This window comes from Choloepus didactylus, chromosome 21 (assembly GCF_015220235.1).
Source record: "Choloepus didactylus isolate mChoDid1 chromosome 21, mChoDid1.pri, whole genome shotgun sequence".
NCBI lineage: Eukaryota > Metazoa > Chordata > Mammalia > Pilosa > Megalonychidae > Choloepus > Choloepus didactylus.
In genome coordinates, this window is record NC_051327.1 from 15,777,183 (window position 1) to 15,800,706 (window position 23,524).

General features: G+C 40.4%; 1 protein-coding gene and 1 pseudogene across 3 annotated transcripts in view; one reads left to right on the forward strand and one right to left on the reverse strand.

The window, feature by feature from the left end:
• Positions 1 to 23,524, forward strand: part of GTF2IRD2B (GTF2I repeat domain containing 2B) — a 100,945-nt gene that overhangs the window by 72,538 nt on the left and 4,883 nt on the right. For 2 of the 3 annotated variants that reach the window (XM_037815406.1, XM_037815408.1), the window contains exons 9-14: positions 758 to 835; positions 9,672 to 9,728; positions 14,882 to 14,944; positions 20,032 to 20,109; positions 21,016 to 21,099; positions 23,223 to 23,406. In XM_037815406.1, the coding sequence (XP_037671334.1) occupies positions 758 to 835; positions 9,672 to 9,728; positions 14,882 to 14,944; positions 20,032 to 20,109; positions 21,016 to 21,099; positions 23,223 to 23,406 (544 nt within the window). The remainder of the gene's footprint in view (positions 1 to 757; positions 836 to 9,671; positions 9,729 to 14,881; positions 14,945 to 20,031; positions 20,110 to 21,015; positions 21,100 to 23,222; positions 23,407 to 23,524) is intronic. The other variant, XM_037815407.1, reaches the window with a different exon arrangement.
• LOC119518295 lies at positions 22,265 to 22,848 on the reverse strand (annotated as a pseudogene).

A 23,524-nucleotide genomic window follows, 5' to 3' on the forward strand; every position in this document is an offset into this window, starting at 1 on the left:
CTGGTCTGGGATGGCCACAGTCGTAAGGCTGGAGCCTCAGCTGGGGTGGCCAGACCTCTCCCTCCTTGTGGTCTCACATCCTGGGGGGGGGCTGGCCCAGCCTCGAGCACGCGGCTGTTAGGTTCCAAAAGCACTTTTCAAGCCTCTGCTTGCTTTCCCTTGAGCCAACATCCCATTGGCCAATGCGAGTCACATGACAAGGCCCCGCTTCCAAGGGTGAACTAGTCTCCACTTCTGGAAAAGAGCAGTGACATGGCAAAGGGGCCCGTGTACTGCGATGGGAGAAATGTGTGGCTAATTTTGCATCTACGACACCTTTCTCTTATAAAGGCTTTTGGTCTAACTAATGTCCTTTCCCCTGGTTTTGAAATCCATTTCATTCTGGTGAGTACGTGAGGAGTATACATGCCAATTCAGTTCCATCGCAGAAGAATATTTATAGTATTTCCCATAAATTCATATGTACATTCAGCCATTGTGAAAAGGAAAAATACCCCAAACTGAGAGTAGAACTGAACTAGACACCCCCCTTTTTCCCTCCCTCTCTTCCTCCTTCCTTCCCTCCCTCCCTTAATTCCTTCCTTCGTCCTTCCCTCCTTTCCTCCTCCTTTCCTTCTATATTGATAAGTCAAAGTTGTTCATAGTGAGTGAGCTGCAAGTTCTTTTGCCCATTGTAATGTGTAGGTTATATTGGCTGGTGGTATTTCTCTGTTGGTGGGTTTGTCCTAACACATAATTTTATAATTTCCATTCAAAGGCCTTTCACTGAAAGCAGCAGCTGTGTCAGTCAAGAAAGAATCAGAAGATCCTAATTACTATCAATATAATGTGCAAGGTAATGCCATTTGATAATATTCTTCTCCAGAGTTATTCATGATAGAATATTTTATTTACCGCTCGTCTGAAAAAATAGGCAAAGAGTAATAAAGATCTCTCCTATGTTTTCCTAGGATCTAGCTTACTGCCATGGAAAGTAAATCATTTTACATTTATAAATTAGACCCTATCCTAAATCAATATGCTTTTAACCATATGCAAATGTTAAAGATATTTCAGAGTGCATTTTACTTGAGCTTGTTTATTAAACATTCTTATTTTGAGTGTTCAGACATATTTTTCCATTAATCCTCTCCAAGCTAGTGCCTGCCCCACCGGTCCCCTCTGTTACAGGGAAAATAGTAAAAATTAAAAGAGATGGAGGTGCAAGTCAAGAAATTCAAATACCCCTCCTTCATAACAGTTGCTTCCTTGACATCATTCAAGTTAAATGGGGAGAAGATAATTAATACCAAATACACACTTTCAGAACATGACATGGATAGCGTGCGATTACATGGCTGCTACCCAAAGACCCAGCATCTGGTTGGACCCCAGCATCTTACTAACGTGACCATCGTACAGCGTTCAGCGTTCGCCATTTTTGGAACCCAGCGCCAATGTGGGCAGACTGTGGGGAAATTTGCAATTTAATTTCTCAAACGTTTTTGTCAAATTTGAGATGTTTCCTGCAAATTCTTAACTTTGAAAACTCCCTACATCGTGAAACCTAAAGGCAGAGATCAGTGAAGATTTCTGTTGTAATGGCCCTGGGTGAGGCCCCCCAACCCCTTCCCCCAGCTGGCCTGGTGTGGACCCTTATGACCAGTCTACACACTCTGGTCAGAGGTCCATCCGTCACCCCTCCCGGCCAAACAGCATCATTCTCTGAAAACAGGGATGACCCCGTGTCCGTCCCTTGCTCACTTACTGTCCGCGGTGCCTCATCATTGGTAGAATCCCGATGTTCTCCAGCATTCCTACCCATCGCTCCCCACCCCCAGTCTGACTCTCTGGGCAGTCTATGATTCCTTAAGTCTCGAATCCTCCTTTGCGGGCCTTTTGTATAAGCTGATACCCCCCGTGAATCCCTCCCTCCTCCGCAGATTGCTAATCTCTGGACGCAGGCAGAATCCCAGCTCCGGCACGGAGCCGTCCCAGCTCCCCGGTTGTACCTTGTCTCTCCTCGTTTAGTGCGGCCTGCTGTGAGCTGTGTGTGCTTGTGCCCAGGGCTCCGACAGTGACGGGCATCTCAGCAGCTCACTTAGGACTCTGGAGGACCAGGCCCAGGGCTCTGCACCCACTGGCACTCACAGGTGCTTGTTGAATTGGTTTGTCCCTAACAAAGAGCAGGTGCACCCTCTGTTTGTGAATCACCATTGCTTTGAAAAAGTACTTGTGATTAACTTACATCTTGACTGCATAGAAAGCACATTTCTGAACTGAAATGACCTTGATCAAAATGTGTACAGTCAGGGATAGGCTATTTGTAGATGTTCCTCCTGGAGGCAGATGTGAAGCAAATAAATGATTGATTACCCAGATATACCTGCAATCAGCATGTTTTTATTTTTCAGAGAGAATTATATTGTTTTAAGGAAAACATTTAGGTTCAATGTAAATTTATAATTTATCATCTTTCCCCTGGTTGACGTTACTATTCAAGCTGTAGTCTCTATAGAATGCCTTATATTGGGCATCTTCCTTCTTGATGCCTAAAGGAGTAAAAACTGTTCCAGAGCCCTGAGTGTTGTTGTAACCATTTAGGTTAAATACTCACATATTGAAATAGTGTTGTCCATATATATTCGACAATCCATAAAAGCATCAACTGGGAAGTGCTCAGATTGGCAACTGGCCCTCGAGGAGCACCCGGTAATGTCACCTGTGGCTCCACGGTGCTCAGAAGCTAACGTGAGTTTTATGTGGAATCAAGTCCCTCCCTCCCCGCATCTTATGCTCTGTCTACAGCACAAACTTCTCAGAAACATCTCCCACCTACACACACACTCGCACACACACACACCCTCACACACACACACACACAGGGTACTCAGAGCCTAGAATCTAGTTCCTGTTCTGCTGAACCAGCTTTGTGACCTTGGGCAAATCCCCACTCATTTTTGGGCCCCATCTGTAAAACTATGGGGTTGGACTAGAGGATCTCACAGTTCCTTCCAGATGGAACATTCTATGGCTCAAATTAACTGGGCCCACATGGCCTCATGAAAGCCCCAGAAGGCCTTGTGCACGTGGAGGGAGCTCATTGCCAAGTCCTCTGGGAATGCAGAATGCACAGTACAAGATTCACCAAGACACACTGCACCCCGACTCCCCTGATGTTGGTGCAAGAATGTCAAACCATTCAGTTTTCCTGCTGACTGACAAGGTGTGATTTGGGGGAAGAGGCTTCCAGGCAGAGGGAAAAATGGATGCAAAGGCTCCAGATCAAGGAATTACAAGTTGTCTTTCTCATATCATGTCACTCTCTCACTCTTTTTCCCTCCCTCTTCCACATTTAAAACATGACCCTTGTGATGAGACTGAGCCAACCCAGATAACGCAGGAAAATCTCCTTTTCTGAAAGTTAGCTGATTAGCAAACTTAAATCCACTTAACAGTTACGGACCCAGGCATCTTTGAAGGGCCATTATTCCACCTACCAAAAAGACTGATGAATTGTGTGCCTACAAACTAACCTAGATGAAATGGACATATTCCTAGAAAGACACAAATTATCGAAACCGGCTCAGTGAGAAATAGAAAATTTGAACAGGCATATAACAAGTAAAAAAACCTTCACACCAAGAAAAGCCCAAGAGCAGTTGACTTCACTGGGAAATTCTACCAAGATTTGAAGAACTGGCACCAATCTTTCACAAACTCTTTCCAAATATAGAAGAGAAGGGGACACTTCCCAACTCATTCTACAAGGCCAATATTACCCTGCTAGCAAAACTAGACAATAATATCACAAGTAAAGAAAACTACAGACTAATATCACATATGAATATAGACAAAAAAAAAAAAAAAAAAAAAATCCTCAACCAAATACTAGAAAACCAAATCCAGCAACATATAAAAGGGATTGTACACCAGGGTCAAGTGGAATTTATCCCAAGAATGCAAGGTTGGTTCAACTCATGAAACTCGATCAATTTAATATACCATAGGATCAAAGTCCTAAATGTAAGAGTGAGAACTATGAAACTCTTAGAAGAAAACATAGGCATAAATCTTTGTGACCTTGGACTAGGCAGTGATTTCTGAGCTGTTACACTAAAGCAGAAGCAACCAAAGGAAAAAAAGTAGATAAAATGGACTTCATTAAAATTAAAAACTTTTGTGCTTCAAAGGACAAGTAAGTGAAAAGAGAACCAATGGAATGGAAGAAGATATTTTCAAGTCATATATCTGGTAAGGATTTAGTATCCAGAATATACCAAGATCTCTTACAACTCAACAACAACAAAAAAACCCAATTTTTAAAATGGGTAAAGGACGTGAATAGACTTTAAAATGACTTCTTTTCTCTGAAGAAACTATGCAAGTATCCAGTTAACACATGAAAAGATACTCAACATCATTAGTCAGTAAGGAAATGCAAATCAAACCCACAATGAAATACCAATTTCCACCCACTAGGGTGATTATAATAAAAAAAGACAGGCAATAACAAGGGTTGGAGAAAATGTGGAAAATTGGAACCCTCATCTGTTGCTGGTGGAAATGTAAAATGGTGCAGCCACTTTCAAACATATTTGGTGGTTCCATATTCCACTCCTAGGTACAAACCCAACAGAACTGATGGCATCTGCACAAAACCTTGTACATTATTCACAGTCGCTAACAAGTGGAAACAATGCAAATGTCCGTCAGTGATGAATGGATAGACAAAATATATCCCTAGAGTGAAATGTTACTCAGCCACAAAAAGGAATGGAGTGGTGGTGCATGCTACAACATGAGTGAACGTGGAAAACACGTTAAGTGAAAGAAGCCAGACAAAAGACCTTATATTGTATGACTATTTATATGAAATGTCCAGAACAGGCAAACCTACAGACAAAGTTACCAGAGCCTGGGGCACTGGGGGAGTGAGAGTAACTGCTTGCTAATGGGTGCAGGGTTTCCTTCTGGGGTGATGAAAGTGTTGGGAAAAGACCTGGCTTCTGCAAGATCTCAGCCTGGGGACACCCTAAACACAGCCAGAGTCGAGCCCTGAATTCCCCCAACTTCAGCCAAAGCCAACTGGGGAGTCACCAAAGTTCTCCCAGGGCCAGGGAAAACTGGACCAAGTTAGCCCGGAGTTAAGGAAGGGCCTGACCCCGGTCTCCCGACATCAGCTGCAGCCGGGCCCAGGATCACTAAGCCTCACCCCTCGGCAAGCGCCAGGGCCACACGCCTCCATCACGCGACCCTCCCGTGGTCAAAGGCGCGAAGAGGGTCTTCAGCCCCAGCCCCTACGCCCAAGAAGCTGAAGGAGGAGGAGGGGGAGGTCCTGGTGATCCAGAAGGGGCAGCCCGGGTCAGGGCGGGTGTGGGAGGCTGGCCCCGAGAAGGGGTTCAGCACGAGCCCCTCCGCACATCCTGGCCGCGGCCTGCGAGGACGCTGCGGGAAGCAGAGAGGCGCCGCCATGACAGGAAACATGGCGGCGCCCAGGGCCTGGAGAAGGAGTGGAAGGTGGAGATCGTCCAAGTGATCCGAAACCCCAGCAAGCTCAAGCAGGCAGAGCAGCAGCTGCTGCGCCCCTAGAGCAGCGGGACACCTGGGCCCTGCAGCCCCGAGACCAGCGGCCCAGGACCTTCCGCCACCAGCCCCCACGTCGGATGCGGGACTCCTCGCGGCCCTGGTCAGACACCTCCAACTCCTGGGCTCCAGAGCAGGGACCCCACCCTGGACAGGGCTCCCAAGCCTTTGGGGGATCTCGGGCAAGTCTTTCTGGGACAGACCCGGTCTGAGGAGGTTCAGCTCTCCCTCCCCCCCTCCATTCCCGCTCCTTCTCCTTCCGCAAGTGCCTTCGATTCAGTACGTTCTTGTGGTTCCCCAGGGAGCTGGTGACTGGAGGGTGACCGCCCCCAAATGTGCATGTCCTGTCTCAGGGTCCCGGGTCCAGCCCAGGCCTGGAGGCCGGCAGTTGAGACCCTGGTTGTCCCCCGCCCCCTTCCCAAAGAAGAGCTGCTTTGGGGCACCTTCCCCCGCCCTGACCCTGTCCCCAGCGAACTGGATCCACCCCCACCCCACTGTCACCACTGAAAGTGTGAAATGGGGAGCTGCAGGGAGCAGGGTTTCTCTCTAGTACTGGATTCTACAGCAGCCCCCAAAGAGCTCATTAACTCAAGCCTCTCCAGGCAAGGACAGAAGTATTTATTAAATGCCTACTGTGTGCAGGCAGAATTCCAGGTATCAGGGAATGCAGGCAGCAGACCCAAGTCCCTGCCCTCCAGGAGCTTTCATTCTGATGGAGAAAATCATAATAAACCAGTAATATATACATACATATATATTAAACATTATGGAAATAGATCATGGTGATGATTACACAACCTTTTGAATAGTCTAAAAAACCACGGAATTGTACACTTTCAAAGGGTGAATTTTATGTTATGTGAATTATAGCACAATAAATAAAGCAAAGAAAAAAAAGAGATAAGCATACTCTATGTAAGATTAACCTGTATCTATGATCTATAACAAAAAATTTGTAATTATTTAATTTTAACTTTTAATTTGAGAAAACTGATTATCAGATCTTTTTTTTAACACATTTGACATTCATTCAGCTGATATGGTTTTCAGTGTCATCACTATAGACCAGGAATAAAATGCTTGTTGTTTTTCTGTTGTTACCCTATGAACATTGATTAATAATTGTACAGAATAGTCACTGATAATAAAAATCAAGATTTATTTGGATTCAATCTTTTACCAGCAATTAAAGACTTTTTCAATTAAACACTTTTTTCAAGTAAAGACTTTGGGAAATAAACCTGTCTTTAAAAAGAAATCACCATTTTATAACCCCTAATGAAACTGCATCTTGGTGGTATCATCATGGCTTAAAACCATTCCCTAAACATGTTTACTGTGGCTGGATTGGGCTGGCAGTTTCTGAACTCATTGGTCAATGTCAACACCAGGCATTGTGTCCTCCTGAGGTCATCCATAGGAAGGACACCACATCACTTTCGGCAAGGACTCTTGCCCCAGATAACCAGACCTGAATCTGACCCAGCCTCTAGACCTAACTATGATTTGCAGGAAATATGAGGGATACAGAAACATATTAAAAATGACACCACAAGGATGCAGTCACTAAAATCGGATGCAGTCACTAAAGTCCAGAACGTCAGAAACTCTGTAGGACAAATGAACTGGTTTCTTCAACAAATAAATGGCAAGGGGTTAAAAAAAAGAAAAGGTGGAGAGAGATCTAAGGGACATATCAACCGAATGCGGTAGGTGGGCTTTGTTAGGATCCCAATTTGAGTAAGCCAATGGCAAAGGCACATTTATTGTCTACCGTGGAACGCCAGGCAACAGCTATTAAATGTGGACAAGTGCTGGAGGTGAAGAATCATTGTTTTGCATTGTAATAAAAAGTTGAATAAGAAAAATCACCAATGGATGCTAATTTAGAGAGAAATTTTGATGAGGAGCAGAATATTTGCATGGTCTTAAAGTTTCTGCCCACAGGCTGCTTGTTGGTTGCAAGAGGGAGGAAAAAAAACAGTAATTACACAGTGGAGAAATCAGACAACACCTTGCCCAGGTGATAAAAATTAACATCCCTAGTGAAGGACGGATGGACATCACACACCTCCAGAAGTGGTACCTGAGAAGGCCACAGCATCATCTGTGCAGTATTGTAGCCGAGGATGCAGAATAATCTAATCGCAAGGAAACGTTAGACCCTGTTCAGGTTTGCTAATGCTGCCATTATGCAAAATACCAGAAATGGATTGGCTTTTTAAAAGAGGGTTTATTCGGTTCCAAATTTACTGTCCTAAGGCCATAAAAGTGTCCAAACTAAGGCATCAACAAGACAATACCTTCACTGAACAATGGCCAGTGGTGTCCAGAACACCTCTGTCAGCTGGGAAGACACGTGACTGGTGTCTGCTGGTCCTTTACTGGGTTGTTTCAGAAATGGCTTTCTCCAAAATGTCTCTGGGCTTCTTTCTTTGCTCAGCATCCACAAGCATCCTTCTGTCCACATCACCAAGCATCTCTAAATGTCAGCAAGCATCTGGGGCCATGTTGTCTCTTAGCTTCTCTCTTAAATACTCCAGTGAACTAATCAAGAACTACCCTGAATGGGCAGGGCTTCGTCTCCATGGAAATAATCTAATCAAAAGTATCACCCACAGTTGGGTGAGTCACATTTCCATGGAAACACTCAATCATAAGTTTTCCATCCTAATCAAAAGACTAATAAACCTGCCCCCACAAGATTGCATTAAAGAAGATGGCTTTTTCGGAGACATAATGTATCAAAACCGGCACAGATTCCAAAATGAGGAAAAGTCTATTGAGGGGGCAAAAGGGTAGAGAGGGTGGTCTCTAGTCATAAAAAATGTCAAGGTCATAAAATACAAAGAAAGACTAGGGAACTGTTCCAGATTAAATTAGACTAAAGGACATGACAGTTAAATATAATGGCTGATCCTAACCTGGATCCTGTACTGGAAGGGGAAACGCCATGAAGGACGTCAGCGTCATCTGAAGAAGCTGGAAGGCAAATGGTAGAATAGAGGAAGTATTGCATCATTATTAAATTTCCTGATTTTTATAACTTTGCTGTGATTATGTAAGGGAATATCCTTATACTTAGGAAATAGTAACTGAAATATTTAGGGGTAAAGGGCCATGAGGTATGGATCTTTCCCTCAAATGGGTCAGCAAAAAAAGGATATGTATATACATCCATATAGATTAGATAGATAGATATAAATGATGATAGAGAGCTGATTAGATAGATAGATAGATAGATAGATAGATAGATAGAATCATAGATATGGGTGAATGGATAGATATAGATAATGGTGATAATAGATTCATAGAATGATATAGATATGGATGGATGGATGGATATAGATAATGGTGGCATGATGGATGGATGGATGGATGAATACAAAGAAAGATGTGGAGAGATAGATATGGAAAGAGTTATAGATATATCTATCTATATATATTGATAAAGAAACAGTGCATACAAATGATAAAAGAAACAATAAGATGTTAGCAGTATGCAATCTAGGTAAGAGGTATGTGGATTTTTGTGCTGTTTTTATGTTTGCAACTTTTCTGTAAGTTTAAAACTATTTCCAAATAAGTTTTTTAAAGGACAATTGTGAGATAATTGGGAAAATTTGAACAATGACTAAATGCTAGATGATGATAAGGAATTATTGGTAGTTTGGGGAGAGTCATCATAATATTGGGGTGATGTTAAAGAGAGTCCTTATCTCTAACTTCTACATACCAAAGTATCTGCACGTTGAATTCTGTTTTATCTGGGAATTACTTTAAATAACCAGTGGGGGGCTGGGATGGGCACAGGTGAAAGAGGATTATGTGAGTTGACGATGGTGCTAGAGGTGGACACGTGGCCTTCATTATACACTCCCTCTGCTCCTGTCAATATGTGCAAATTCCCAAAGTAGAGATAAAAGAAAAAAAAGAAAAAGTGAAGAAAGGAATCAGAAGGATTGTTGGTTTGAATTTTATTTCAAAATGTAGAAGTATTTCATGTGAAATACTTGAATAGTTTGCCTTGTATTAATTGTATTAAATGATTTCTTTTTAAAATTTGCATTTCTGCCTTTATTATGTATTATTTATTTTCCTTTCAGGAAGCCATCATTCCTCTATGAGCAACGAAGTAATAGAGATGGAATTATCAATGGAAGGTTAGAAAAATGAGGCATTTTATTTCATGTTTGTTTAGTTTGCAGGATTTTACAGAGAACACACTCTGAAAATAAGACAGGTGCCTTCCTGGAATGCCTTCTTAGAAAAGTGGTTGAGTCCCAGTCCTAAGATATAGAACAAAGGGCTCTATCCCTCTTTTACTTTTCTCATCTGTAAGTGAGTCTACTTAAAGCACCTGGATATAGAAGTTAAGTGGTAAGATAACTTATCATTGGTGCTGTTTATTGCTTTATTTCCTTTTGTTTTCTTGATGTGACATACCAAAATTCTTTTGAACATGATGGAAATTTTTGGTAATGGATGGTGGGGATGGTAGCACAATGTTATGAACACAGTTAACAGCACTGACAAATATATCTGAATATGCGTAAAACGAGAAATGTTAGCTTGTTTATATGGTAACAGAATAAATTAAAAAAAAAAATCCATAGAACCACACAAAAAAATGAACTCTAAGCTAAACCATGGTCTTGAATTCATAGTACAATTATAAAAATGTGCGATCATCAATTGTAACAAATGTTCCACGCCAAGGCAAGCTGTTGGTGGTGGGGTAGTGTGTGGGGATCCTGTATTATATGCATGACTGCTCTGTAAACCCACAACTTCTCTAATAAAGAAAAAAACAAAACAAAACAACAACAACAACAATCTCTGGAGGACCAGAGAAGGTAAACGCATAAAATACTGTTTCATCGGCACCTTGCCAGGTGATTTGGAATAACACCCAGGGTCTAAGAATGTGTTGTTTCTGGAACTTTGTTTGCATTAGATTTCTTTTGTTTTGTTTTTTATAGAAAATTCATTTTCCACATATAGAGAAAATCATTGTGGTGGCTTTCCTTCCATGGGAGAAAAGTAAAGAACTGTTCTTTATACAAGTTAAAAAAAAAAAAAAATTCCTTTTGAACAGAGGGAATAGTATTTTAGGAAATTCTTGTATTAGAAATAAAATCTGTTAATACTTCTCTCCCATCATGTATAAGTCTTGGCATCCTATTTTAGGCCTGAACTCTTAACGTGGTTTCTGCATGTCCAAATAAAATTAATAAAGAATTTGTCTGCAAACCTAGAGACACAGAACAACTTGGTTAGTTTACAGACAAGACTGTCCTGCTTTTCTCTTAAGACCCAAAGGATTTTGTTCTGTTCTAAGTCGAGTATGTCTTCCAAGGAGGTGATTGCTGGAGGGTCTGGAGTTCTTGTCTGTGGAGGACGGTTCAGTGTCCTCTTGAGCAATTTCCAAAGTTCTCTGACCCACAAGAATTTGATAGACTTTTGCCCAACAAAGAGATTATACTGTGAATAGAGCACAATTTTAAAATTGTTCATGCATTTATAAAATTAGTCATTTTGAACTGAATTGTTTTAAATCAGAAGACAAAAGTTGACTCTTGTCATTATTTAACTAATGTTTATTTTTTATTTCTTTTCTTTTTCTTCAACTCAATATTTGACCTTCTTTGAGATGGGGGAGGGTGATCAATTCAAGTTCAGTTTAAATCTGTTCCTCTTTCACATCATTTTACTTCCTTTTGCTGGAACTAGTTACAAATACTGTTTGGTCAGTTTTTTTAATGGAAAGACCTACTTAGTAGTCAATTGCAGAACTGGTGTTCAATAGAGACTCAGTTATTTCATTGGATATTGACTTTTTTTTCCCCTTTATTAGAGAAGTTGTGGGTTTACAGAACAATCATGCATAAAATACAGGATTCCCAGATACCACCCCACCTTGCATCGGTGTGGAACATTTGTTACAATTGATGGTAGCACAGTTTTGTAAATGTAGTATTAATTAAAGACCATGGTTTAACTTAAGGTTCACTGTGTAGGGTAGTTCCATGGATTTTTTTTTAACTTTTATTGTTACCACATATACAATCTAACATTTCCCTTTTTAACATTGCCACCAGCAATGAATGAGTGTTCCTATTTCTCCACATCCTCTCCAACACTTGTTATTTTCCATTTTTTAATAGCAGCCATTCTAATGGGTGTGAAATGGTATTTCATTGTGGTTTTCCTTTGCATTTCCCTGATGGCTAATGATGTTGAGCATCTTTTCATGCGCTTTCTGGCCATTTGTATATCTTCTTTGGAAATATGTCTTTTCAACTCTTTTGCCCATTTTTAAATTGGGTTGTTTATCTTGTTGTTATTAAGTTGAAGGATTTCTTTATATTTACAGAATACTGATCCTTTATCGGGTATGTGGTTTCCAAATATTTTCTTCCATTGTATAGGTTGTCTTTTTACTTTCATGTTAAAGTCCTTTGAAGAACAGAAGTTTTTTTTTTATTTTGATGAGGTCCAATTTATCTATTTTTTCTTCTTTTGTTGCTTGTGGTTTGAGTGTAAAGTCTAAGAAACCATTGCCTAACACAAGGTCCTAAAGATGCTTTGCTACGTTTTCTTCTAGGAGTTTGATAGTTCTAGCTCTTATATTTAGGTATTTGATCCATTTTGAGTTGATTTTTGTATATGGTGTAAGGTAGGGGGTCCCCCCTTTTTTTTTTCCAAATGTTGATCTAGTTTTCCCAACACCAGTTGTTGAAGAGACTATTCCTTCCCAATTGAGTAGTTTTTGCCACCTTGTCAAAAATCAGTTGGCAATAGGTGTGAGGGCTGATTTCTGAGTGCCCAGTTCTATTCCATTGGTGTATATTCTTGTGCCAGTACCATGCTGTTTTGATTACTGTGGCTTTGTAATAAGTTTTAAGATCAGGAAGTGTGAGTCCTCCAATTTCATTCTTCTTTTTCAAGATGACTTTAGCCATTTGGGACCCCTTACCCTTCCATATAAATTTGATGATTGGCTTTTCCATTTCCAAAGAAGGTTGTTGGAATTTTGATTGGGATTGCATTGAATCAATATATTGCTTTGTGTAGTATTGACATCTTAATGATATTCAGTCTTCCAGTCCATGAACACAGAATATCCTTCCATTTATTTAGGTCTTTTTTTTTTGTTTCTTTTAACAATGTTTTGTAGTTTTCTGTGTACTAGTCCTTTACATCCTTGGTTAGATTTATTCCTAGATATGTGATTTTTTTTTAGTTGCTATTATGAAGGGAATTTTTTTCTTGATTTCTTGTTCTGATTGTTCATTGCTTGTGTATAGATTTGGGGGCATTGATCTTGTACCCTGCCACTTTGCAGAATTCATTTATCCGTTCTAAGAGCTTTGTTTTTTCAGGATTTTCTGTATATAGGATCATATCATCTGCAAATAGAAAGTTTTACTTCTTCATTTCTAATTTGGATGCCTTTTATTTCTTCTTTCTTGCCTAGTAGCGCTAGCAAGAACTTCCAGTGCAGTGTTGAATAACAGTGATGGCCAGTGATCATCCTTTGTTCCTAATCTTAGAGGGTGTTCTGGTTTGCTAATGCTTTGGTTATGCAGAATACCAGAAATGGATTGGACTTTATAAAGGGGGCTTATTTGGTTACAAATTTACATTTTTATGGCCATAAAAGTGTCCAAACCAAAGCATCAACAAGAGGGTACCTTCACTGAAGAAAGTCCATTGATGTCCGGAAAACCTCTGTTAGCTCATAAGGCACAGGGCTGGTGTCTGCTTTCCCTTGCTCCCAGGTTTTGGTTTCAAAATAACTTTCTCCAAAATGTTTCTGGGCTCCTGTCTCTCTTAGCTTCTCTGGAGCAAACTCTGGGCTGGCATCTCCAAAACGTCAGCATCAGCACGCATTTTGGGCCTGTGTGACTCTTTTTAAAGGACTCCAGTAACTAATCAAGAGCCACCCTGAAGAGGTGGGGTCAAATCTCCATGGAAACAACCTAATCCAAATATCCCACAAGATTGGATTAAAAGATCATTGCTTTGTGGGGGACATAATATATCCAAACCAGCACAGAGGGAAAGATTTCAGTCTTTGACCATTAAGTAAGATGTTAGCTGTGGGCTTTCCATATATACCCTTTATCATGTTGAGGACATTTCCTTCTACTCCTAGCTTTCAGAGTTTTTGTTTTGTTTTGTTTTTATCAAGAAAGGGTGCTGTATATTGTCAAATGCCTTTTCTGCACTGATTGAGATGATCTTGTGGGGTTTTTCCTTCATTCTGTTAATGTGGTGTATTACACTAATTGATATAATTACAGTCTGGTGAGTCTAGTGGTGATGAACTCCCTCAGCTTTCGTTTACCTGAGAATGTCTTAATCTCTCCCTCATTTTTGAGAGTCTTGCCAGAAATAAAATTCTTGGTTGGCAGTTATTTTCCTTCTACACTTTAAGTATTTCAACCCATTGCCTTCTTGCCTCCATGGTTTCTGATGAGAAATTGGCCCTCGGTCTTATTGGGATTCCCTTGTGTATAACATGTTTCTTTTCTCTTGTAGCTTTCAGAACTCTCTCCTTGTCTTTTGCATTTGATGGTGCAAACAATATATGACAGGGCGTATTTTTCTTCATGTTTATCCTTTTTGGTATTTTCTGAGCTTCTTGAATGTGCATATTCACATCCTTTGCTAATTGGGAAATTCTCTGTCATTATTTCTTTGACTTTTCCTTCTGCCCCTTTCTTTCTTCTCCTCCTGGAACTCCAATAACATGTATATATGTGCACTTAATGGTGTCCCATAGCTGTCTTAGGCTATTTTTCATTTTAATATTTCTATTTACTTTCTGCTCCTCAGCCTGACTCATTTTAAGTGTCTTGTGTTCAAGTTCACGGATTCTTTCTTCTGCCAGCTTCATTCTGCTCTTGAAACCCTCCTGGGCATTTTTTATTTCAGTTATTGTGGTCGTCAACTCCAGTAATTGTGTTTGGTTCCTTTTTTAAATTTCTGTCTCTTTTCCTAGACTCTCATATTGTTCATTCACTGTTTTCCTGATATGCTACAGTTCTTTCTCTACGTTTCTTCATCTCCTTAAGCATTTTTAAGATCATTTTTTTAAAAGCTTTGTTTGGTATGTCCACATTCTTGTCGTCTTCATTGGTGTTTCCGTATTTTTATCCTCTTCCTTTGCATGGGCCATCATTTCCTGTTTCTTTGTCTTGTACTTTGGGATAAGCTACTTTTTAGGTATAGAAACAGTAAAATGTTGGAACATGGGTAGAATATTTAATAACAAATATCATTTTAGAACTTTTTTTTTATTTTCAAGATTCTACTCAGCTTGTCCCTTCAGAATCAAGCAAGGATCCTGAAGCTGAGGTGAAAATTGAAGGTTCGTTTGAGCCCAAAGCTTTGTCACATTCACATTGCCAAACCTGGTTTGCCTTCTTTCTGAAAGGATGATTGTGGGGGAAAGACTGAAATATATGGGTGTATGTGTGTGACTGCAGCGGCCCAAGTTCCCATCAAGTAACCCAATGCTTTGGACTTTGTAGACAACATAGTTAAGCTCTGCAAATTAGCCATGGCCCACAGTTGGACAAACCTGTGTTCTGTACAAGCGAGGAAAGAATAGAAGAGCAGGGGGGTTGGATGCTGGGGGAAAAAGGACGGGAAAGGGGAAGATGAGTTACTCAAAAACACATTCCATCTCCTACTATAGTATGATACAGAGAGTTAAAAAATAACTGATCAGGACTGGAATCAGGGAATTCAATTTCAGTGCAAGTATCTAAAGTAAGTAAGACTGAAAGTGTGATTTGGTCAAGATTTATTTTTTAAGAACTATTATATATTTTTAAAAACATTTTTAACCTGACCTATAATCTTTTTGGGTTTTGTTGGTTGGTTGGTTTATAAAACACAGTAGTTATAAACATGTTCTAAAGTCATCTTTTACAATTAAAAGTTTTTTTAAATACTTTTGATTTTCAGAGAAAATTACATGAGACAACTTGTCTGGGTTTTATGAGGATTCTCTATCCATTTAGTTAAGAGTGTGCTTATTTCCTCTAATTGCGATCCACTTAGTTTTCTGCAAAAATATTTTTATCCCTGCTGCTGGAAATGAACTGATCCGTAGGGTCTTCTAATATGAGAAATTCTTTTATTTTTATATTTAATAATGTTATGAGGTCTCCAAATTAATGTCGTTATGTATATAATTCTATCCTAGCATTTCATAAACTCTTTTGTCTGAACAGATGTGATTTTGAATAATTAAAATCTGACTTATAAAATAGTGTTAAGTAATTGCAATTTTATCATTCTTTTTTCCATCAGAAACATCACTTAACAAGCAGATGGCAGTATTTGGATCATAGCATATAAACTTTCCAAATGCTCTTAAAATAACTTAAACATTAATCCCCATGAAGGCATATTAACTGATTTTTTTTTCTTTTCTTTTCTTTTCTTTTTTTTTTTTTTTTTTTTTGCTGAGTGTGTGATTTAGAGATAATATCACTCCACAGGAAACATCGCTGGATCTGAATTCATCATGGTTTGGGGGAGTTGCAAAATTTAGTGACGGTTCCTGTCCCGATTTAATTCCTCGTTTGTATTTCATTTATTTGAATTCTAAAAATGGTTTTATCACGTTAATTATTATGGGGGAATTGTCTCTTCACTGTCTATAGCAGAGGAAAAATGGGAGCAGTTTAAGGGCCCCACTGTCAGAGAATGGGTCAAGGCTCCATTTGCAAGAATGTCACAGTCAGTTCAGTGAAAACCATACAAACTGTCAGTCACAAAACACATTATAAACAAAACAGAGGAGGAGTTAAAAAAAATCATAATTTACACTAGGGTCTCAATTCTGGTAAGAAAAATTATTATAAAGAAAGAAAAAATTGCAGAAGAGAATAGAAAAAAAAAATGAAACTGTGCCGGAAGTATTGAAATTACATGCGACCTTAATTTCCTTCCTTCTACCCTTGCCTATTCCCTAACTCTCCACTTAAATAATAAGGAGAACAGTTCAGGTATGGATGGGTCTGTGAGAATATTCTGCTGAGTTCTACCCCCACTGGCCCTATTGGAAGCTGAGTGGCCACGCCCTCGGGGTCATTGATCGTGAGCAGAGATGTTTTGTAGCTAGGACAATGCCACCAACTCACAGCCAGGAGTTTGTCCCTTAGGGAGGGTGGATTTGTGCAGATTCATCCATACTGGAAGGATATTTACACAGCCCACTTTCAAAGTCATCATGAAGCGTCCATCTGGCAGCTAGTCCCCTTGATTTTGGACCACTGTCCTGGATCACGGACTGAAAATTGAGAATTTTTCCCCCTAAAATTCCACAAAAGGAAGCCCTTACTATACTTTTAAAAAACGTTTATAGAGGTGAAATTCATCTAACCTAAAATGAACCATCTTAAAGTGTACAATTCAGTGGCATTTAGTACATTCACAATGTTGTGCAACCATCCCCACTATCTAGTTCAAGAATATTTTCATCACCCCAAAAGGAAGTGCATTACCCCTTAGGCAGTGGCTCCCCTTCTCCCCTCCCCCCAATCCCTGGCAACCACCAGTCTGATTGTCTCTATGCACTTGCCTATGCTGAACATCTCCTGTAGCTGGAATCCTACAATAGGTGAATCTTCCAATAGGTAGTATGTAGCATGTATCAGCAGTTCATTCTTTTTGGGGGCTGAGTAATATTCCATTGTATGCATATACTACAATTTATTTATCCATTCATCCATTAATAGACAGATGAGTTATTTCCTTAAAGTACTTTTAAGAAAGTAGAAAGAAAAATCTCTCATGGGAATAAAAATCCGGCACTAATAGAAATGCTGATCAATGGAAAATGTTCTCCAAGGTTCCCTTTGTATTGTAGTGTTGTCTTTTGGGGAATCACAACTGGATTGCGTGTGTGAGCCTACACACCTTTTGTTCTGGATAACGCTTGTTTTTTTTTTAATTATTTGTAAATTACTTGATAAATAATATTGCTACTCCTGGGCATGCGTCTAACAAACAACTAAAGCATTTGGAAGTCCATCTGTGCTTGTGTTCTTGTCATTTGTCTTACAAAGATTATTATGATGACTCACAGAATTTAGGAGCCTGGTGAGAATTTTTAAATAAATGTCTAAGACAATTGAGCGGTCACTCAGAAAGAGTCATTGTTTACGTAAAACAGAAGTTTTAAAGGAGTTAAGACCTAAACGCATGGGGTGAAAAGAGTCAGCCATTTATTTGAAACGTGCAGGGTAGCTAATGGATTGACCGCCAACTTTTAATGCATTAATTATAATAGGATTTGGATCAATTTTAAAAGTGGCATGGTGACTGGTGTGTTTCAATGCAGATTTTTATATTTTGCAGAGTCAGTTTTTAGGATAAAGCATAAGCACTTTGGTTGTGTTAAAAATATGGCTCTCAGCAAAAGATGGCAGCAACCCAAGTGTCCATCAACCAATAAATGGATAAATAAAAGGTGGTATATACATACAATGGAATGTTATTAAGCTGTAAAGAGAAATGAATTTCTGATACATGAGACCACATGGACGAACCTTGAAGACATCATGTTGAGTGAAATAAGCCAGACATAAAAGGACAAATAGTGTATGATCTCACCGATATGAAATAATTAGAGTAAGCAAAGTTGTAGAGTCAGAAAGTAGAATACAGGTTACCAGGGGCTGGAGTGGAGGTAGGGAAAGAGGAGTAATTGTTTAAATTATCCAAAATTTCTATTCAGGGTTACAGAAAAGTTTTGGTATTGGATGGTGGTGATGGTACAACAACATTGTGAATGTAATTAACACCACTGAACTATATATTTGAATGTGGTGAAAAGGGGATTTTTAGGTTGTATATATGTTACTAGAATAAAAATTTTTTAAAAATCATATGACTGTACAACACAAACAGTGAACTCTAATGTAAACCATGGACTAGATTTAATAATACAATTATAAAAATGTACTTTCATCAATTGTAACTAAGATACCACACTAATGAAAGGTGTTCAAAATATAGTAATTGGGTGGTATATATGGGAACTCTATATTTTCCGCATGAGTTTTCTGTAAACCTACAACTTCTCTAGTTAAAACAATACAGCCTCTCAGAACACAGCCCCACATCTTTGGGCATGGTCGATGAATCTACTAGAGAGAGAAGAAGCAACCTTCAGTTCTCTCATCAGCCTTGCGTGGACAAACAGGCATCCTAGGGGCAGGAAACGTGATCCAAAAAAAAGATAAATTCTCTCTTGAGTACTGAGCTTACCAGTCAGCAAAACAGAATGCTCTTAAAGGATCAATAATTTTGAAATATTAGTACATTTAACTTTGCCTGCAATAAATAAAATAGCACAAAGGATATCAAGTTTAATTATCAGAAGGGCTCAGTACCAAAGTTAGGAGCTATATTTGCCTTCTCTGTTAACCAGATGCTAAGACAAATATGTCATTCATTACTTACTCCTCAAAGGAAATTTTTTTTTTTTTTTTTTTTTTTTTTTTTTTGCAAAGTGAGTAATTTTGAAAATTTAGTTGTTTGACACTATTGATTTTGATAACCTGAATTTGGTTCTGGGTCTAGGGAGTGCCTTAGCCATATTAAGCACCCCGGAATATTTTTCTTATTTCCAGGTGATGAGGAAACACCACAGTAATTTCAGTCATTTCTTAATGCCGAAGCTGATTGTTAGAGTCAGACTTTCCAGGCCTTCTTGAAAAATAAGTAATTTTGAGATCAAGAATAGAAAAAATTCCCACATTTCCTCCCACAGAGTCTGTGTTTGAAGCCACGTGGGGTGGGGCAGAAAACCCCAAGGGCTTTTGTTGAGGATGTGGCCACCTAAGTTCTTTGAGGTTTACCCTTCGTGGGCCGACTCCTAACACCCACGTGACTGATCATTCACAGGATATGAGAACTGAGCTTTTTAGCTCCTCAGAAACAATTGGACGGGTGTCTTTACATTTTTCACATATAACTAATGCAAATATTGTGTCTCCCATTTGGCCAGAAAACATCAACTGTGCTTTCACTATCTAACTCTGCCTGAGCCTTTCCTTGATGACTTCTGTCAGATCATTTTCCATAGGATCTCTACTTCTTAAATGCCCTCTAAGACATATGGATATGTCTTATTTCTTCTTTCTCTTTAAATAGAGAGTAACAACAAAGGAAATATACTTTTTAACACCCTTCTTTTTAAATCCAGTTCGACTGACAGAAGTATTGGGGGCCTACCTTTTCCTCATTGACACCAACATTAAACTGCATAGATTAAAATGACAATTAATCTTAAGCCACCTTGTTATCCTGCAGCCAAATGTTCTCTGAATTTTTAAAAATTCAGTCTGGGATTCAGATCAAAATGGCGCTTCGATATTTCTAGAGGAGAATTGGCCTCATTTTCTGTAAATTCTAAACTTCACTTTCTGTGTTCAGGAGACACAAATTCATCCAATATTACAAATTCCGCAGCGGGCGTTGAAGATCTGAACATCGTTCAGGTGACCATTCCAGGTACAGAGGTTTATCTGGCTTCATCATGGTTTTATGTATATTCTTTGGTTTGCCTTAACTATTTCATGACATGTATGTGTCTCTTGGAACTGTTGTTTTTGCTTAGTTTACCCCTAAGCTAAAGAACGACAACTCAGGAATATAAAAATATGCTGCAAGTTGCCATGCACCGATTATCTTGCTCATGGCAGATATTAATCAGATATATTGCTTCTCCCAGCCAAGCTCTGGCATTACTAGAAAATCCACCTCAGGGCGCCTCCAAGCCCAAGCTACCATGGAATTCAGATCAACTCCAGAGATGAAAGTTATCTGTTGCCATTGTTACGTTGTTTTCTTTTCCAAATTTCTGTGTGTAAAATATATCTGGAAAGATAGAAAAAATCTAATAGTTTAGCTCCTCCAGGGAAGGCAACTGAGAGCTGATGTAGGGATGGGAGAGAGACATTTTACTATGCACTGTTTTATACCTCTTGAATTTTGAACCATAAGTTCACTTTAGCTATTCAAAATTAAATTAAATAAAGTTTTTAAATATTGGAAAATATTTCCCTCTAACCCCAATACATCTTATTCCTTTTACTTGTCTTATTGCATTGTTTCGGATTTCTAGCATAAGGTTGAAGAGCAGTGGTGAAAATGGACATCCCTGTCTTGCATGATGTTGAAAACGTTCCCTAAAAGCTGTGTGTAGTATTTTTACATAGGGTGATAATTTGGAAAATTCTCTGTCGTCTGTCATGGTTTCCTTTTGCAAACTTCAAAAATGTTTAACTGTTGCTAAAAGTAAACTGAATGATAAGCCAGATGAAGTGCTTTTTCAGCTACTAACAGGCATTTCTTCTAACCACTTTTCTGTGGTAAAATACATTAATAGTCCTGGTTTGTTGGCTTAATTATTTTTAGATAATGAAAAGGAAAGATTATCAAGCACTGAGAAGATTAAACAGCTGAGAGAACAAGTCAATGACCTCTTCAGCCGAAAATTTGGTAAGTTTTTATATTAGCTGACAAGAATGCATGTACTTAAAATGCTTCTTTTTTTTCAATGCAAAGCTTTTCTTTCCCCAACTTTATTTATACAAAATGGTTTGCTCCCAAGATTCTCATTTCAAAAAGAAAATGTACCACGTACAGTTACCAAGCTGGTGCCAAAAAGAGGTGGAACACTTCAGACCCCTGAGAGTTCACGTCCTGCTGGTCTAGGAAGGTTCACCCACCTTCCGACCACACTAGGCAGGAGGCTCAAAGAGTCCTGGAGTCTGACTCTCTCCTGGTTTTCCTTGGGCAAAATGCTGAACAAGTCTCGCAATCCTTTCTTCTAAGCCCAGGTGTGCAGAGTTGGACTCCCTGACACTCTGCTCTCTTCTAGAATTAGCAAGCCTGGCTGGCAGGGAACCACCCTGAGGGGTCTTGGAAGAAAGTCTGTTCACTTTTCAGGGGTGGGGCTGGCACCCTCCCCGGGCTCTCAGAACCTGTAGCGCTAACCCAGTCTCCAGGTAGGGCCCAGATGCCTGGGACTTAGCTGGGGGGAGGGTGGTAAAGGCGTGGGGTGCTTGCCTGTCCTGGGGGCTGCAGAACCTTGCCCCTTTTCTGGGCAGCAGTAGGAGTACAGAAGCTAAGCTCACCCAAATCCCATCGGTTAATGTTTCTAGTACATTTCCTAAAAACCACTTTTAAGTAGACTAGCAAACTACCCTTTCTCAATTAAAAATTCATTAAACTGCTAACTCCCCTCCCATGCAATTTTTCTTGCAAATCAGATATTTGTATAAACAAACAAAAATAGAAAAAAAAAAGAGGATATTTTCAAGTGGAACTTGCTTTTTAAGTGATGAAGACATGCACTTGGGGGCGGGGTTCTCATCTTTGATTTGAAATCCCAAATTAACGAGCATGATAAATTGTTACTGCCGGCACTGGCTTTACCCCAGGTGGCACAGTCTGACTCTCTACTGCGTCCTTGGTGGGTCGCCCCCACCCTCCCTGAACCCCTACCCTTTCCCTTTCCACTGACTTGGGACAGCCCTTGTGGATGTGCCGGTCACAGTGGGGAGGGGGTAGGGGCGGTCCCAGTGCCTGGGGTTCAAGATCACAGTGGGCGGAGCAAGGGGGATCACAGTGCAGGTAAGTTAGGTCGTTCCCTCTGCTCGAGTCCAGCTGTCCGTCACGGCAGTGCGACCCGCGACGGACGACCCGGAAGGCGGTGGCGGCGGCCCTGGCTGCCCACATTCATCTGCACTGTTTGAAGCCTTGTGACCCGTCAGGACCCAGGGGCTGTCTGATCACGTCATTGGGCTGCCCGCTGCCTTCGGGTTGGGAGACCCTGGTTGGCCTGTCGAGGGTGGGTTTCTCCTGCTCCTCCTCGGGGCTGCCACTGCCCAGGATCCGCTTCCGAGCCTCGGCTTACCCTACTTCCCGCCGTGCCAGGGACTTGCCTGGAAGGGCCACCCTGCTGGTGGAGTCGGGGCTGCTGACCACACCGCTGCTGGTGGGCCTCTTGAGGATGCCGAGCTGTGGAGCCGGCCTGTGGACGGCTATCGTCCTGAATCACAGTGGGCACTCTGGGAGGAGATTTGGATTTCCTGCTCTCCTTTTGTGTGATCTTCAGTTTTTTTTTCCAACCATCTATTTCCCCACTGTCTGCCACTGCCTCCCAGCTCTCAGCAACCTCGAAATGCTTCTTCTTAATTGAATACTTTATCCTGGAAGAAATCATCTTTCTGCGAAGGAGCTGTGATCAAAATTACTGTGTATTTTTCCTGAAGCGCTTTTACGTGCAAACACTGACTAGTTACAATAACACTAATAACGGCTATGTTTTATTTATTGAGTTCTTACCCGGCGAGCATTGCTTTTAGTGCTTGGCGTGTTTAATCGTTTCATCCTCTCAAAAGCCTTTTGAAGTAGGTACTGTGATAATCCCCATTTCAAAATCTATAAAATCATGTTCCGACATTATAGTACGACTGGAAAATAAAGTAATCACAGCTGATCACACATGTTGTCATTTGATTGGAATAATTTTTACATCTGGACATCAAAGATAGAGCAGGGTCTGGATAAAGTAAGTGACAGGCTCAGCTAGTTTTGTGCTATTTGTCTCATCGCAGGCGAAGCCATCGGAGTGGATTTCCCTGTGAAAGTTCCTTACAGGAAAATCACATTCAACCCTGGCTGTGTGGTGGTCGATGGCATGCCCCCCGGGGTGTCATTCAAGGCCCCCGGTTACCTGGAAATCAGCTCCATGAGAAGGATCTTGGATGCCGCCGAGTTGATCAAGTTCACGGTCATTAGGTAAGTGAGAGTTCCCTGCTTGGTCATGAAAACGAACCTGGAGATGGGGAGGCTATGTCATCTTCTGAAACACAGTCAAAGGCAGTGATAGAATCCTCACAAGTGTACCATGTGACAA